The following is an 18,328-nucleotide window of genomic DNA, read 5'->3' on the forward strand; positions in this document are numbered from 1 at the left end:
CTCGTCGCTCAGTGCCACGCCCAACTATCGTCCTCGTCTTGATATCCTGTAACATGCAAAATTTCGGTTGCATTAGTAATATACAATGGAGCTCCTTCGTCACATGACTGACGGATAGGAGCTTATGTGATAAGGACGGGACAAAAAGACAGTTAGAAAGGCGTAGAGTAGGCGAAATATTGATTGTGCCGGCCCCTTGGACCCGGGCTAGATCCCCACTGGCTGTTTGGACATATGACTTATTAGATTTTGAGATATTCAGAAAATCTGAAGCATCGAATGACATGGTATCAGTGGCCCCGCAGTCAAAAATCCACTGGGTATCTTTAGGACCTGCTTGTGACACAGATGAAAAGGCTAAGGCATCAAAACAATTTTTACAGGGAATAGAAGGTGAGTTTTCGAATTTTTCAAACATTTGGGGTGCAATCTGTAAGGTTTTTGCTGAGTGGGGTGCAGACTGGAATTTTTTGGTCTCCGGGGGGTGCAAATCGGGTGGTTTTAATTTTCTGGGGTGGTTTTGTAATTTGTGTGGTTCATGGGGTAAGATCTGGTGGATATTTTCGGCTCGGGGGTCGGAGTGGGATTTCGGTGAATTTGGGGAGTAAAAAGTAGGTTTTGGATTTGGGGAGTGAATTGGGCAAAAATCCCCAATTCGGTGAGAAACCCTAGCCGCTGCTTGGTGGTCCGACACCCTAGCCTCCGCCGCCTTGTCCTCCTCAGTGGGGATCCTCGCCGTCGCCGTCTGCCTGTCACCGGTGAGGTCTCCCCTCGTTTCTTTACCTTCAGACCAAACTCTTGCAACTGTTGCCGAAGCTATGGCCTTCTCCTCTGTCGCCGATTAGTTTCTGTCGCCGTTCCCATTCACCCTCGGTGGACCGACGCTGCCCTCCGGTGTTGTACTGGGGTAGGTGACTCGGTCCTCGAGGACGACGGCTGCTGCCACTCTCCCTCCGCCGCCGCTATTGCTCCGTTGATTGCTTTTCTGTTGGCGGGCCTTCTTCATCTCCTCCCACCACTCCGGGTAGCCGTGGAGATGGAAGCAAGTGTCTTTAGTATGCTTCTTACCCCCATAGTGAGAGCGTACTAGCTTGCTCTTGTCCTCGTCTCTTCGGTAGGTTCTGTTGGCTGGTGGCGGCTGGTGGTGGCTGGTATGCATCCGGGTTCGGTCGAAAGCGGCTAGTCCCGCCCCGATTCCAGACTCCTTAGTGTCTGGATTCATCAATTTCTCATTTACATTCTCCCGTCTGACCATTCCGTAGGCCTTTCTGGCTATTGGGATGGGGTCCATGTTCAGGATTTCCCGTTTTATCTTGTCGTATCTATCGTCGAGTGCCCATATGAATTGATACAGCCGATGTCGCTGGGTAACCTGATTGTATTTCTCGATGGAGGAAGGTGTATCCATCGGGTTCGGGTCTCGGCTATCTATGGATATCCACAAGTCCTGGAATTTCTGCCATAGACTTTCCAGGGATAGGTTTCCTTGTTTCATCCCGTATGCTTGACGGTGAAGGTCTGCGATTTGGAATGGGTCGGCGCCACTCCCGTATGTGACGGCCAAGCTTTCCCATAGATCTTGAGCCGTTTCGTATTGGGAAACCTCGTTCACAAGGCTGGCGTCGATGTTGTTGATAAGCCAGTTGAAGCAGCAGTGATCTCTTTGTATCCATTTTGAGTAGGCCGGGTCGGTTGAGGAAGGGGGTCTGACACTCCAGAAATGTGAGAAATCAGACCCTTCCCTCTGATCGCCTTCTCCATTAATTTCGCCCACAGGGGGTAGTTCTCCCCATTGAGCTTGGTCTGTATGTGTACATCTCCCAACGATTCTGGTTGGGGTTCAGTCTGGAACGGTTGTTTTGGGGGTGTTTGAGACATGCTTAGTCTCACAAGTTCTGCGACTTGTTCTGCAGAAAGGGTTATGGGTTGGCTGGTAAGTTGGGAATTATTGGATCCGGATTCTGACATCCTGTTTGTTGGTTGGTTTTGCAGGGTTTCAAAAGGTCGGGAAAGGTAATCGAGACTATGATGAGATTGCTCTGAGTCCCAAGTTCGAATCGTCCTGCTCTGATACCATCTTAAAGATGGTAATCGAGAGAGGTGGATCGTGATGGTGAAAGGATGATTAGAATCGAGCAGTAGAGTAGGGAATGTGTTTTTGTATTTCTTGTATTGCTTACAATTTACAGCCTTCAATATATAGGTAAATAGGGCTGGCAAGTCGTGCGGATTGGGTCGTTATCGGGTCAACCTGATAATGACCCAACCCAATAAGGTCTAACCTGAACCCGACCTGTTAAGGAAACTGTAAATCCGAACACGAACCCGACCTGCTACCTTCAAATCCGAACACGACCCGCACCCGACACGAACCCGTTATCGACACGATATAATATGGGTTGACACGACACGATAACAACCCGAACCTGATATTACATGATTAAAACCTAATATTACACGATTAAACCTTAATTTTTATCCTAATTTACACAATTAAAATCGTTTTATACTATTTAAACCTAATTTATAAGAAATTAAAATATTAAAGTAATATATATTTTTTGAAATAATAATAAAAATAATAATATTATTTCTTAATGGGTTACCCGTATCCGACCCGCATCCGACCCGAACCCAACCCGAAATTATAGGGTTCTTAATGGGTCAACCCGATAAGGACACGGATCCAATAAGACTTGACCCCAACCCAATAATTTCGTGCGGATTCGTGTCGGATTATCGTGTCGTGTCGAAAATTGCCAGCCCTATAGGTAAAGCTTGCCCTTAGCTATGGTAAATACCATAAATGTAGGATCAATCTATTCTCGGCTATTGTATGATTTAATCAATAAATTATTCTCCAATCTTATCTTCTTAGAGGGAATATACTCCGTGATATATTCTGACAGCTCCGGTAATTATTAAGACCATCTCTAATACTCCCCGTCATATAAAGTTTGTCTCAGTTTGATTTAGTATGGATTTTAAGAAATTATTTGACTTTGTATTAAATGGAGTGTGTAGTTGAATAAAGGTCTCACATTAAGAAGATTGATATGTGTATTTAATGTTTATTATTAGTAAAATTTCAAAAGGGACAAATTTTGTGTGACAGATGAAAATAGTAAAATGAGACACATTTAGTGAGACGGACGGAGTAATACTTTAAAACTCAAAATGGAGTAAGCAATTAACTCCAATAGTAATTCAAAACTAATTTCATTTTTAATTTTGAGTAGAATATACCTATAAGTAGTGAATAGAGAATATTCTTTTATAATCGAGTTTAGTGTAAATGTTAATAGTAAAATCAGTATTTGATAACCGAAATCCCAATTTCAATAATAAAATTTTAAACACAAATGGAATTAAATTGGTGCAAAATGATGTGTGGCCACACATTGATTTGAAACGGTCAGCTATGCGATTTATACAATCTTGCTATCCATTTCTTCCACATTTCTAATTAAAGAATTTAACACTATTAAAACAAAAAACTTTAAAACAAAAAATATAAGTACCTTTACCCGTAAAATTTTTTTCTTTTTCACATATTTCCCCCCTTTATAAAGATCATATCTCTCCACCCCTCTGTACTCATTCCTTCATAACTATACACATACAAAAAACTTCACCATCTCCCAATTCCATTTCCAAAATCTCAAGATTCTTGATCAAGATCAAAACTTTACAAAGATTTCACAACCCAATTTGCATTATGACCTTCATCACTCAACACTCTTGAAACCCAGATCACACAACCCGGAATCTTGCCCCAAAAAACACTTTTTTTTTTGTTTGAAAATGGAGAAGGTTGGAGCTCCGGAGAAGACTGCAATAACCGTGTTAGCTGAGGGGAAGAAGCTCGCGAAAGAGCTGAAGAGGCAGCTCGACCCCTCTACAACTTCAAGAGAGGCATGCGATGCTTTGGTGGATAGCATTCTCTCTGCCTACGATAATGCAATTACGCTTCTTGCTCTCATCCGAGACGCCGCCTCTCCCACAAGTGAAGAAGGCTCTGATCACAATTCCAAGAAAAGGTAACTTTTTTTTCTTTGTTGCTTTTGAATTTTGGAGTTTTATGATTATTTGGGTCTTTTAGTTTTGTTTTGATTGAGGTTGTTGAAGGTTTGTGTGATTGAATTTAATCGATTTTTTTGTGTTGTGTAGGAAGACTATGCCGAGATGGAGTGAGCACGTGCGGATTTGTTCAGGGGCAAGGGGTGAAGCCCAGCTTGATGATGGCTATAATTGGAGGAAATATGGGCAGAAAGATATTTTGGGGGCTAATCATCCAAGGTTAGATATGTAGTAGTATTGATTATCTTTTTACTGATGTAAGCCTTTTTTGGTTTAAAGATGAAGTTTTGATTAGTTTATGAATTCTATTACTTTGCTTTTTGTGGGGAAGGGGGGATGTTTTGACTTTGATGATGTGTGGTTTTTTGATGATAAAGTCATTTTTGGATATGTGGTGGTTGTGTGATCTGACCTTGTCATCAATAGGAAAGGTGTTACCTAATTCCATCTATAGCTAAATCATTAAATTCTTTTGTTCTGAAAATTTAGCCAAGTTACTGCTTCTGTTGTTTTAGATAAATGACATCAATTTCATCTAAGCCACTTGCTTTGTCAAGATTTGTTTTTTGGTGCATTTATTGTTGATCTATGTAGGCATAGTGAGTTGAAAGGGATTTGAGATGCTTAGTTTTTGTCTGGATGTATGTTGATTTTGGTGATGGAATGGCTTTCGCAGGGCATATTATAGATGCACGCATCGCAACACGCAAGGATGCTTGGCAACGAAGCAGGTGCAACGAGCAGACGAGGACGCGACAGTGTTTGAGGTCATCTACCGAGGGAAGCACAGCTGCAGGCAGGAGAGGCTGAGGCAGCACAAAGAAAGGAAGGAGCAAGAGATCAGCCTAACGTGTAGGAATGTGTCGAGCCTCGTTAAGACTGAGAACCGGGATCTAAATGATTCCAAAGAGGAGGAGGATCTTCCAGCTTTCTCATTCCCTTCCACTCCAATTGAGTGTGAAAATGTGGAGCCTCAGTTCTTCTCAGAGCCTAATAGGTTGATCACAGCGAGCTACTCGCCCTCGTTCCTGTCCCCAGCAACCTCCGAGTCCTATTTCTCGCCCTCGCCATGCCTTGTGAATGATTTTGACATTGGCCACAGCTTGGAGTCTGATTTTGGCGAGATTATCTCAAATCTAACACCAATCACAGACTTCTCTTTAGGAGATTTCGATATCTCCATTGATGCAGTGGATTTCGAATCTCACCTCCTCGATGCCATCGAATTCGTCTAGAGATCTCATAATGCAGTTGATATTGTATCCTAGTGATCCTAGCCAGCTTCTTACTATAAAATCTAAGTTGTTGATAATTGATTGATAGTACAAGGAGATGATGCTGACCAAGAGAATTCTTTTTTCAAGAACTAGATAGATTTGCAAGAGTTACTTGTAATCACTCTTTTTTCTTGTTTTCTCTCTCAAGTTGGCCATTTTGATTTTTTTTTCTTACAAGTGTAGTAGGTTTAAGATTGATGATTTGTATCTTTGAATGTAGAGGAGGTTGAACTTTTTTAGATTTCATTTTGAATTTTAATTATGTACAATAATAATTGAATTTCAAAGATTGGCTAATCCATAATGAATGTAGTGACTTGTGCATCGAAGTTTATTCTGAATGGTCATGAAAAATCACACGAGCATAAAAACAGCAATTAATAGCATTAAAACGGCTCAAGTTAAGGGTGTAGCATAAATATATTTTCTCAAACTCTACTAATGATACCAATAAATTATTTATGTTGCTCTGGTGTTTTCACCTCTGTTGAATTAATTGAACCACAATCAGATTGGGCTGGGTCTTAACAAGCCCATTGTGAATTAAAATGATGGCCCAAGTCTTATAGACCCGTTTCATTTGATTCACTTACCTGATAAGCTCCAATGGCTGCCACGTGTGCACTCCACGTGGACCACGAGCCATGACCGTTGGATTAAGGGTTGTGTTAGTTTGGAGAGCTAAGACTCCCCTCCTCCTTCACTCTCTCATTTCAGTCTGTTCATTTGTCTCTCTCTTGGTGATACACTGCCTTCTCTTTACTCTCTCTCTCTCTCTCTCATGTCGGTTACATCCGGTTTTCTTCTCTGATCTTCTGTTTCCACTAATTATTCTTTGTTTTAGTGAGATCTATCGGTGAAGATCTTGAGTTTAGGTCACTGCTTCAGTTTCCTTCGAGATCTTGTGTTAGATCTGACTCTGAAGTTAATTAGATCGATGTGTGATTGGAGTTGTTCTTGAGAGGTCACGGAGTTGTTCGTGACGATTTGCGTGTTGAGGTGGCCGCGGTGAGCGGTAGTCAGAGAGACCTGGGGTTTCTGATCTCTGACGGTCCAGTACGTTCAGCAGTTCTTTCTTTTGTGACAATCGGTTGAGATTTGGGGAGGTCCAAGGCCTAGTGCAGTGGCCTGAGCCATATCTTCCAAATCTCTGATTTCTTTCTAGATTTTTCTTTTGGTTTAGATCCTTCGAGATCGGTTGCTTGTTGTACTGATTCTGTTACTCAGTGTGCAGGTTTCAATTGGGGGGAGCTTGAGGTCCAAGTCTTGTAGAAGACTTGAACATAGCTAGGGTTCCGATTGTCATTACTTGTACTTAGTATACTTGTAATCTTGTTTTCTCTTTGCACTTGGCTTGTTATCTTTGAGGCCAGCCATCTCAGTACATGGTGTAACAAAAGAGGTCCTGGTAATTAGTGAATCTATGGTGGTCTGATCCCTATAATCTCCGAATATGACAATGCTCATAATAATTAAGCCCGTCATGATTGTTCAATCTTCAAAACTCCGGGTTATACTTAGATCATGTTTGGTACTGTAGATGAAATTCAATAAATAGTAGAAACAGAATAAGCTGATGCAGAATAATTTAAAACCTCAAACTGAATAGGACGAAATCAAAATGACTGATTATTAGCAAAATTTATTCGCATTGCACGTAATTATTCTGTGGCAAATTAGTAATTAATTAGTCCAGCTTGTAACTTGAAACTGACCCATTGATTAAATTGCACCCAATCTCTTGGCACAAGCAATGCTATCACATATAATCTTATCAGCATCACACTTGTACTCAAATCCCAAATCCTGCATCTTTCTCGAATCCCATTTGGTTTCTCTTTTTGTATCTTCAATGAACCTAAGAATTATAAAACCCAATCACAAATCCAAACACAATAATAAATTTAAAGTAAATTTTTAGAGAAATATTAAAATCTCTCACTCTTTAGGGATGGCTATGTCTGGGAAATGTTTATGAATGAGAGATGCAATCTCTGTTGATTTCAAGAAGTCACTAGCAACAAGATATCTCCCATTCATCTCTGAAGTCTCCATTGCAAAAATGTGTGCTTCAACAACATCTTGCACGTGTACTATTGCAACTTTGGAACCCAAATTTTCCAATTCTCTCAAACTTTTGTATAATGTTTCATCCTTCATGGCTTGTGCTAAAAGCATGTACGCGCTCGCAGAGACGAAAGATTTGGTCGCTTCGCCTCCAATGAGCCCACAAACAAGGCACACCACCTCGATTCCATGCTTGTTGTATCTCAATGCTTCTTTCTCGGTCAATGCCTTTGAGTATATATAATCCTTTCCAAACACCAAACAAAATAATTTCATTACTACTCTTTAAACACATAGTAGTATTGGATTAATGTATAATTGAGTTTATCCTAAACATAAGCAGTAGTAGTCTCAGAGACTGTTCAGTTTGCAAGATTATATCTCGTGATTAAATGTGTACATTGTGTTTGGTTCATGGGATTGAATCTCACAACTTAATAATCTCATAACTTAGTTTTTAATTATCTTCTAATTCCTTTCGTAGATATTCAGTTTTTTTATATTTAATTTGTGGTATTAATGCATTCTATGTTTTTAATGGGATGGTGTGAACATTAATTTCTTTCTAGATATTTTTAGATATTAGGTAGTTAGTATTTTTTTCTTTTTGAGTTATATATTTTTAATGAATCTTATTTTATCTATTATACTAAATTTGTAATCGGTCGTCCCTGTTAAGAACTCTGGTGGTGAACAAGGAGGGTAATTAAGAATTGGACAAAATAAAAAAAAATGAAATTAAGACCAAATTTGAATTCAAAGATGTAAAGTTGTAGTACTACAATAATTCATCATTTAATATGGTGAATAAATATATAGATTGAAGAATAATTGTACTTACAGAGAACATTGGATAGTAGGTGAGATTGAGAGGAGTCCAACAGGTCTCGTCGACGACATCCTTGTAGCCGGAGCCGTCGTCTTTCAAGGGCGACACCGCCATCGCCGAGGCGGTGTAGATCAATTTCTTCACCGTTTTACATCTCACGCAGCTTTCAGCTATCATTTTCAGCGCATCTACAGCTGCCTCAGTAGTATTCTTGTACTAATTATTTCACATCATATTATGTTACATTAATAATCATAAATTAATTTTACAAAGACAATAATAGTTTAAGTAAAAATTCAAACCCGAGTACTGTTTTCATTGTGCTGCAAAGGCGTGGCTACGTGGAACACAAAAGCGCATCCTTGAATAGCGACTTCGAAATCACCTGGATTATATATATCAGCTTCGAATAGATGCAATCTTGTTTGTGAATGAGTTAGCCCTTTTAGGAATCCTACCGTTGCATCATCACCTTCAAATCAATCAATAAATAAGTACTACTGCTACTACATAAATAAGATAACAATACTCTTGTTTAATTTCCATAAAAATAAATTTAATGTAAAATAAATAACATACTTAGATTTCGAAGAGTAGCATTAACTATGTAACCCCTTTCTAAAAGTTTCTTGATAAGAAAAGAAGCTAAATAGCCTTCACCGCCAGTCACAAGCACCCTCTCCATTTCCTGATCTATAACAAAACAACCAAAATTGAAATTATATATATATATATATATATATATATATATATATATATATATATATATATATATAGGGTTGTGATCAATTGAGATTTTTTAGCCTAATTGAGAATTGAGATGCATTATAAGCCACTCATTTTTATTAAATGAGTGGTCCAGAATTTGCCACATGGAAAATATTTTTACATTAATTAATTGTGAAAGGGCATATTTGTAATTTCATCATATATTTTATTTAATAAATATTTTTTTTATTTTTTTAAAAAAAATTATTTTTTTTTCGATTTTTTATTTTTTTATTTATTTTATTTATTTAATTTTTTTTTATTTTTTGTCAACTACATATACAATTCATGTCAACTACACACATGTAATATCAACTACATATACAATTCATGTCAACTACACACATATAATGTCAACTACATATACAATTCATGTCAACTACACATATATAATGTCAATTATAAGATGTTGACATTTGATGTGCAGAGCTATTGACATTTGATGTGCAGACTACACATCGTAGTTGACATAATGTCTCAGTAGTTGACATCGCGCGAAAATTTAAAAAAAAATTAAAAAAATTTAAAAAAAATTAAAAAAAATAAAAAAAATTAAAAAATTAAATTTTTTTTAGTTGTTGACATTTTAATACGAGTTGTTGACATTTGATATTCTGGCTATTGAAATGAAATGACGATAATACCCCTTAGTTGACATAATCTACTTGCAGTTGACATTTCAAAATGAGTGGCTGAAAATGCATCTCAATTCTCAATTAAGCTAAAAAATCTCAACCTAACAAGACCCTATATATATATATATATATATATATCAACTCGTTTTCCTCTTGATTTATTTGATTATATCCGTGTATTAATAATAGTGGTCACATGCGCGTTTAAATATACTATATGACAAACCGATCAAAAATTGGTGACTTTTGCAAAGTTTTATGCCCCAGTCTATCTGCAGGCAGTGGAATTTTTTATACCAATATATCCATCAACATTTGCCGAATATATCACATAAATACAGGAGAAATTGATCTCTAAAATCACAAATGTTGACCAAAATTTAGTATTTTTCATGAATTTCAAATTTGATATTAAAATTATGAACTTAGGTTTTACGGTGAATTCTCATAAAAATAGTTTTTTCCTCAATTCATGGGATATTCACTAGAAATGATGAATTCATGAACCAAATTAGTACTATAAAGTTTGTGATATTATGAATCAATAATAGGGCGAGAGCCGGTCATACCATATAGCCCAATAGCGGGCGCATATATCCCGTATAGGGCGAAAGCCACATATAGCCCAACTGTGGGCGCATATAGCCCGTACAAAGCGAAAGTCACGTCATATCGTATAGTCCCTATATGAGGAACATCACATTGTAGCACCACCGCAGTAGTATGTCATACCAATTATACACACTAAATGAACCAAGCATGGGACACAACCATATTTAAATGCACTCCAATTTACAAAATACCATTACCATTTAATTATCGACTATGATTCAATTCAAACAATTATCTTCATATAATCCACATATAACCCATTTAATATCATATGTTTCATTTACTATTCATATACTATCTCCCTTTCCAACTAATGCAGAGAAGCCTCTTCACTTATTTCCTTTATCATATACAACTCCTATTAATCCCATGGTCTCCATTTTATTCTATAAACTCTATTTATAGTTCTATTTCAGTATCTAGTTTTATTTTCTAGTTTTAATTCTACATTTCTATTTATGGAGTGCTGAAGAAAATTTTCAATGATTCACATCATATTATGCATCGAATCAATATTTGATCTTATATTCATAATTAATTTGATCTAATAAAATTCAAAGCATATGGTCTTACGTCTCATAATTTTCGATCATCTCAACAACATAATATATATTCTAAATACTTATCAGATTATATTTCATTTTATGTTCAATCACATACAGTAACAAATATCTATATCTAATACCAACAATAAACCATAACAATTCAACTTGTTTATCCTACTTAGTAATTTCATATCCGTTTAAAATTTCAGTTACCTTCAACTCAACTGTCATCACATTTTTTTATATTGACTAAATATCACCTTTCTATCAATTATATTAAAAATTAAAATCACATATACAAGTAGTCAATACCCTACGTACTATGCCACATTCAAAATTTCATCCACAAATAAACTAAAACTTGATTATGATGGAAGACATACCTTAACCTGGCAAAGATTTTGCTAAAAAAAAGGTCCGATTACATGCTAGAATATCAAATTAAAAATTTAGAAATATGAATATAGTGTTTTGGAGGTGTTGAGACAGGTTGGAAATGGTTCCTCTTTCCCATATATATATAAGTGTCTCCATACATATATATTACTCTTATATCTGATTATTTAATTTGTGGTTGGTATTCAAAGAGGTGTCTCCATACATATATATTACTCTTATATCTGATTATTTAATTTGTTACATATATATTACTCTTATATCTGATTATTTAATTTGTGGTTGATATTCAAACAAGTGTTCTATTAAAAAAAAGTTATTACACATAATATCTTTGTTCTAGATTTTTCTACTCATATTTTAAACAAATCGAGACAACTTATTAGCTTCCAATTGATAAAACAAATCGGCACTTCCAAGTGTATGGACATGATAATTTTCATTTATTAATACCATAACTATAAATCTAATTATACCATATCCTTAATAAAAATTCTAGATTCTTCTTTATTGTTCAAGACAAAAAAAATAATAAATAAATAAACTTGAAATCCTACTCACTGTTAATGCAGCAAATTAATTTTCGGTATGTATAGTCTCAATAGGAAAAAATTTATATCACGACACACAAATTCATTAAAAAAATTCTTTAAACTATCTTACATTACTATGTTCATTCAATTTATATACTCTTATTTTGACCACTAATTTAACTTCAAAAATTGACTAATATAACACCAAATAATATTCCTTACCATTTCCAATAAATAAGTTATATTTTATCAATTATTATTATTATTTGCAATATATAATCATCCATTGGAAACATAATTTATCAACTTTATAATTGGAATAGCAAATTCCGTCTAAGCCTATTTTGGGATGTTACAATTCTACCCTCCTTAAAATAAATTTCGTCCTCGAAATTTCACTTTAAATAGCTATTAATCTAGCTCCTTATCCTTCCGTAATATCATATACTAGCAAGTAACCTATATATTCTCGATCATCATGTTATTTATTATTTACATTAAACACTCCTCAATGTTATTACTTACATCAAGTATTTAATCATGTAATTAATGTGCAAAATTTGCTAATCTTACTTTATAAAAATAATTCTCAATGATTCACATCTTATTCATGGTCATCTTTTCATGATTAAACCATCTAAATAAACTCACTAACCTCAACAACTTAACTTCCACTTAATCATGATCATATTGTCAAATCTAGATTACATGCATGCATTTAAATCAACCAAATAAAATTGACAAAGAATGAAGAATATATATAATCTAGGATTACTTATGATATGATGTAAAATGATGAGTAATTTAGTATGGATATTTATTAAGAAATAGAAGTTGCAAACGTTGATGAGTGTAATACCTGAATACTTAATGAAATTAATATGTATTTATTGTAATATATGGTGTTGCTTCGCTTGGTCAATGCATTGGCCATTGGGTATAATTGGCATGCTACTGCTATGCGAAAATGAGATGATCGTCCTACGTGGACTATACGGATCTCGCCCTATATGTTGCCTACTATTGGGCTATACAAAAATTTTATGTTCGTCCTACAAGGACTATATAGACTCTCGTCCTATAGGGGCAATATGGTATGACATGGCTTTCGCCCTATACGGGCTATATGCGCCCGCTATTGGGCTATATGGTATGGTTGGCTCTCGCCCTATACGGGCTATATGCGTCCGCTATTGGGCTATATGGTATGACATGGCTTTCGCCTTATAAGGGCTATATGTGCTTGCTATTGGACTAAATGGTTGTTGCTACGTACCCATGTGTTAAGGAAGAAGTTCCTTAACGATAGATTCCGCATCAAACGTCGCGGGAGCTTTTGCCCGTCGATCACTCCGGCGTCAAAAATTAGGGTTTGTGCGTTGTGCATGATGAAAAAGAAGAAGAGTGAGATAAATAATTATGATTTCATTGATTGATCGAAATGAATAACAATGTCTACTATTTATAATAGTGGATACTAACGTAATGAACAAGACAAAAGATATGAAAAAGATATGCACTCCCTAAATATCTAACTAAATAATGCAACTAAATAATAATGCAAGATATGAAAGATATATTGAATAATGAAGTATCAACTCCCCCAAGGTTGAAATCCACCTTGTCCTCAAGATGGGAACCACTAAGCAACGAAGAGAGTCGAAGACAACAAAAGCTTTGATGTATCCCCTCCTGAATCAAACGTTCCCGGTCGCTGCGTTGGAGCAATTGCAGCATCATTCGACAGTTGCTTCATACGTGCAACTAAACAAGTAGCCACATCATGAACTAAGGCTTCCTTTGCTTCTGTCTCAAATATAGAGTCCGTGGAACGTACTCTTTCCCGTTCATCACAACGCTCTTCTTCCGCCAAAACCAATGGCTCTTTCATCAACTCGGTCTCGATCCTTGTTTTCACCATTAACTTCAATCCTATCATTCCCCTCACAAAGATGCTCAATCTCCACTGAATCGACCAATTCAATTGGAACCGAAGTGTGATCACTGTAATCCTGATTTGGGCTGCACGGCGGTGGGATCCCGGCTGGTATGGGCGGTTCATCTTCAAACAATTCTCCCTCATCTCCATTGACATTGGGGCTGCACGGCAGAGAGATTGCGACTGGAGAGGGCAGGACAACCATTAGCATCTCATCTCCGTCATAGGACTTAAGGTTGAAGAGCATGACTTCGTTGCAGCTCTTATCTTGGACCTCCTCTACTACAATGGCCTCATCGGGTACGACGACGGCCTCCAATGGGCCTCCTCTGTACAGCGGTATAGCAGCAGTCGGCAGTTGTGCTGCTGAGTGGTGGTGACTCGACAGTGGACACCAGCCGATATCGAGCTGCCCGGTGTCGGGCGATTGTCCAACAGGATGAATCGGGTTCTGCTTTTGCGGTCGTGCTCTAGGGGGCCCGTAAGTCGGCACTCCATATGGAGGTCCCGGATCACGTGGCTGAGGTATGCGCTGCTTGTCGAGTTCATACCCCGAATATACCGTCGGTCCATTGGTGTAGGACGGGTACTGCGGAGGCGTGGGCAGTTGTTGGGTTGCCGGATACCAGTAAGAATTAGGCTGCGGGAACTGCCGTCGGGGCTGCATTTGTGTCGCCCTACATGTGAGCTGCTGCAGCTGGTAGGTTTGGGGAGGTTGCAGCGGTTGGTGGGTGATTGGAGACGGTGGCTGGTAGCAGGTGATCTGGAATTGCGGCTGTGCGGCGGCGTACATTAGGGGTCCGTCCGGTGGGTCAGGTTCCAGGCGCAATGGAGGGAGTGTGGCTATTGCCCTACGCTCATGCTTAAGCAATCGGGACTCGATTCTGGCAAACCTAGCGAGAATATTCTCCCACGTTGCTGCTGTTGAATTCAATTGCAAGCCTTCAGATGCTTGCGATATCTCCCACCATGAACGAAGATTGACTTCGGCCATGAGTTCGAGAATGAAAGCACCACTTGTTAATGAAGAAGTTCCTTAACGATAGATTCCGCGTCGAACGTCGCGAGAGCTTTTGCCCATCGATCACTCTGGCGTCGAAAATTAGGGTTTGTGCGTTGTGCACGATGAAAAAGAAGAAGAGTGAGACAAATAATTATTATTTCATTGATTGATCGAAATGAATAACAATGTTCACTATTTATAATAGTGGATACTAACTTAATGAGCAAGACAAAAGATATGAAAAAGATTTGCACTCCCTAAATATCTAACTAAATAATGCAACTAAATAATAATGCAAGATATGAAAGATATATTGAATAATGAACGTATGACCATGTTTATTACTGAACATGTTGAGTTGCTGGACTTATGCTATATGGATATAGGTGCAATATGTGTGACCTGCAGTGACTGTGGGATCTTGTTGAGAATTATATATATGTCTTATGAGTCAATGTGATATTATTCGATCAAACTAGTACTGATACATACGTATTTATAAGTAAATTTATTATGATATTCTTATGATTATAAATTGATTTTAAATTACCACGATTTATAGTACCAGAACCGCAGTGTTTTCTACTTGATTGGTCATCGAGTGAGTAGAGGGTGTTACAATACCTCCTTCGTTTTTTAAAAATAGAAACTTTTGAAATGACATGGGTTTTAATGCACATTTAGTAGCGTAAGAGAGAAGAATTGGTAAAGTAAGAAAGAATGAGAAAAAAATAGGTAAAGTTAAAGAAAGATGAGAAATGTAGTGAAAGTAATGTTAGTGGATTGTGAAGTCCACTTTCAAAAATAGAAATTTTAGAAAGTTTTTATTTTTAAGAGACTAACGAAAATGAAAATAGTTTATATTTTTAAGGGACGGGAGTAGTATAATTACTAATGTTAACTACTTGTATTGTTTAATTATAGTTCTGTTATTAAATAATTAATTCTCTAAACTTTGTAAATTGTATTGTTTGATATAATTTGATAAATAATAATAAAGATATACATATAAATATCTAAAAAAATCTTAAATATCATAGTAGGTATCTAATATAAATTACATGTACATTTATGATGTTCACTTTTAATAATATGAAGCGATTCGATTATAAATTTAGAGCAATCTGGTTGTAACACATATTTCAAGATAGGAGGCTTTAGCAATTCAGACAAGAACAAAGAGAAGCTTAGTCCAACGAGAGATCTAAAGAGCCCCTTCAATTTTCTCGATCATCTCCCACCACCGCCTTTCCCTTTGCTGAATGAAGAAGCCTCCGAATATTGTCTGGATGAAGGAAATCCAGAATAAAAGGAATGTTGAAGTCTCCCTTATGAACTTGATGACTAATTTCCCAACACCTCTTACACTGTGAAAGATTTGATTTTGAAGAAAGGGAAACGCCTAAGCAATGGATGGTTCAAGTGAATGTTCAATACTCACAAATCGTAACTGGTTGAATACCTCCATAAATGAAAGATCCTGGGAGTTGTCATATTTCATGTGAACAGGGACGAAGCTAGGAAATTAAAGGCAGAGGAGCAAAAATATTAACATACAAATAAATAAATATTAAAATATAATAAAATATAATATATTATAAATATAATGAAAAGAATTTGGATAATGGGGGTGGAGAGAGCCTCCGCCTCCGCAATTGTATTAAAAAGGAAGACAAATTATATACAATAGGTTTTTTTCTATTTTCTAAGGTATTATATTTGTAATTATATTTTAGTTTAGGCCCAGGGCGTCTCCTATTTTATTAAGTAGATTGGTAAGGCTGCAAGCATTTTAGGGGAGGGGTAAGTAAATATTTTTTATTTTAAATGATGAAAAATTGAGGTGAGGCATTTGCCCCATCTAGTAATACACTAGATCCGCCCATGCATGTGAAGTAGAAAATAGATAGTTTTCGAGCTGCTTACTTGATCAAGGGACATAAATGATGGCGGTAAAAACTGCAGATGAAATTAATCTTTTGAACAGAATGAACCCAACCAACATCCACTAGTTAGCTTAACATTCCACTATCACGCCTAGAGGAATCGTGGAAGATGTACTCATGAGAGTAGATAAGTTCATTTTGCATGTGGACTTTATGATTTTGGACATGGAGGTAGAAAAACACATGCCTATTCTATTTGTGTGACCATTTTTGTCCACGGGTGATGTGACTCTTCATGTTAGCACTGTGACTTTTAGAGTCAATGGAGATGAAGAAACGCTCAAGAGGGAAGGGCTACAGAAAAAACCCATGGATTCTATATCCTGATTTGAAGATACCCCAATATCGGAGTTGAAGCCTCCTAAAGACTTCAAATATGTGTTTGAAAGAGAGGATGAACCACTCTCAATTCTTATCTTGGCTCATCTCAAGCCCTTGGATCAAAAAGGGCTCGTCGTATGGTTAAAGAGGAACAAAAGAGATCTGAAGAGATTCAAATTGAATGCCTATGATAATATGAGTAGAAGCAATGAGAACATGAATCAGAACGATCATGCATAATGTATAAAAGAGCAGTATCAGTGATGGTTATGGTTGAGTTATGGTAACCTGAAGAAGGTCTAACCAAAGATCCGATACTAGGTGTTCAAATTTCCCATCAATGACCAGTCGGGTGCGAGTGTGAAAGAACATGATCCCTCAAGCAACGAAATATCACTAGAAAATAGGAATTATGTGAACGAATAAGCCAAAACGAGCTAAGAATAATCTTTCCTCTCATTCGTACCTACCATTTATAGTAAAAGTGAACCGGGACTCCTAATAGTGGACAGACTAAAATGGTAAATCGGGACTCCTAATGGCGGACGGAGGAGCATCATTTTTCATAACACGTGCGAAAATGAAATGTCTAGCTTAGGCTGGGTCGGAGGTAGTACATCTTTAACAAGGTTTTTAGTTTTTACCTCCAATGTGAGATAGTTAATCCGTTGGACTTCTATAGCTCCTTTATAGCTTGCACATATGACCAATTTTGATCCATTATTTTTCACTTATCGGGAATCGGTTTAGAGAAAATGAATATATCATGGTTATATACTCCGGAAGTAGATCAACACTGCATAACATTAAATGTTTCATCATATTTATTCTTGATCAAAATCCTTTGACCGAGCACACAATTATAACTGTTTTGAGGCATAAATTGATATTTTTCTGACCCTAAAATCTAGGGTAGAGATGTCTGGGGTGTCCATTTAATTTTTTTTTTTTTTTGCAAAAAGAGCTAGAGTTTAAATTTGTTCTTCTACCATTGAATTGATATTGCTTTATATTCTTTTTGTGTGGACTACATCCGTTGAAAATTATTTTCTGCTATGAAATTGCACAACAATTGCATTTGTTGAAAGAGTATATTTTAGTGATGAAATTGCAGAATAAGATGGGAGACGATTGGTTGAATGGCAATTTGGTATTATATAGTGAAAGGTCCATCTTCGCTACTGTTTCAAATGAAAGAATCTTGAAACATTTTCAAGATATAAATACACGTAGAAGTCAGTTATCGTAATCAAACGGATGCCAATGCAATTTGAATTACAATATGTTATTTTTATTATTATAAAAAACATATTGAAGTTGATTATATTTAATACTCATTCCGCCCCCATAAATAGATTAGCTAGTTTTCTTATTTTG

At 36.7% G+C, this 18,328-nt stretch overlaps 2 protein-coding genes across 5 annotated transcripts; one reads left to right on the top strand and one right to left on the bottom strand.

The window, feature by feature from the left end:
- The first annotated feature begins 3,560 nt into the window (after window positions 1-3,560).
- LOC121777995 (transcription factor WRKY19-like) lies at window positions 3,561-5,610 on the top strand. The gene is made up of 3 exons (XM_042175355.1): window positions 3,561-4,040; window positions 4,171-4,299; window positions 4,757-5,610. Exons 1-3 carry the CDS (start codon window positions 3,805-3,807, stop codon window positions 5,313-5,315), a joined length of 924 nt encoding a protein of 307 aa, XP_042031289.1. The 5' UTR covers window positions 3,561-3,804; the 3' UTR covers window positions 5,316-5,610.
- A 199-nt stretch (window positions 5,611-5,809) lies between these two features.
- On the bottom strand, window positions 5,810-11,333 carry LOC121777983 (putative anthocyanidin reductase). Of its 4 annotated transcripts, XM_042175331.1 has the most exons (8): window positions 11,197-11,333; window positions 10,226-10,339; window positions 8,833-8,946; window positions 8,556-8,725; window positions 8,266-8,469; window positions 7,300-7,670; window positions 7,073-7,215; window positions 5,810-6,891 (listed from the first exon to the last, which is right to left on the bottom strand). In XM_042175331.1, the coding sequence occupies exons 3-7, from the start codon at window positions 8,936-8,938 to the stop codon at window positions 7,080-7,082; spliced, it is 987 nt and encodes a 328-aa protein (XP_042031265.1). In that variant the 5' UTR covers window positions 8,939-8,946; window positions 10,226-10,339; window positions 11,197-11,333; the 3' UTR covers window positions 5,810-6,891; window positions 7,073-7,079. The 4 variants fall into 4 exon arrangements, with proteins under 4 accessions (XP_042031265.1, XP_042031263.1, XP_042031264.1 ...); XM_042175329.1 differs by lacking the exon at window positions 5,810-6,891 and having other exon boundaries at window positions 6,960-7,215; XM_042175330.1 differs by lacking the exons at window positions 5,810-6,891; window positions 10,226-10,339 and having other exon boundaries at window positions 6,960-7,215; window positions 11,197-11,332.
- Window positions 11,334-18,328: the final 6,995 nt, after the last annotated feature.

This window comes from Salvia splendens, chromosome 18, assembly GCF_004379255.2.
Source record: "Salvia splendens isolate huo1 chromosome 18, SspV2, whole genome shotgun sequence".
Lineage (NCBI taxonomy): Eukaryota > Viridiplantae > Streptophyta > Magnoliopsida > Lamiales > Lamiaceae > Salvia > Salvia splendens.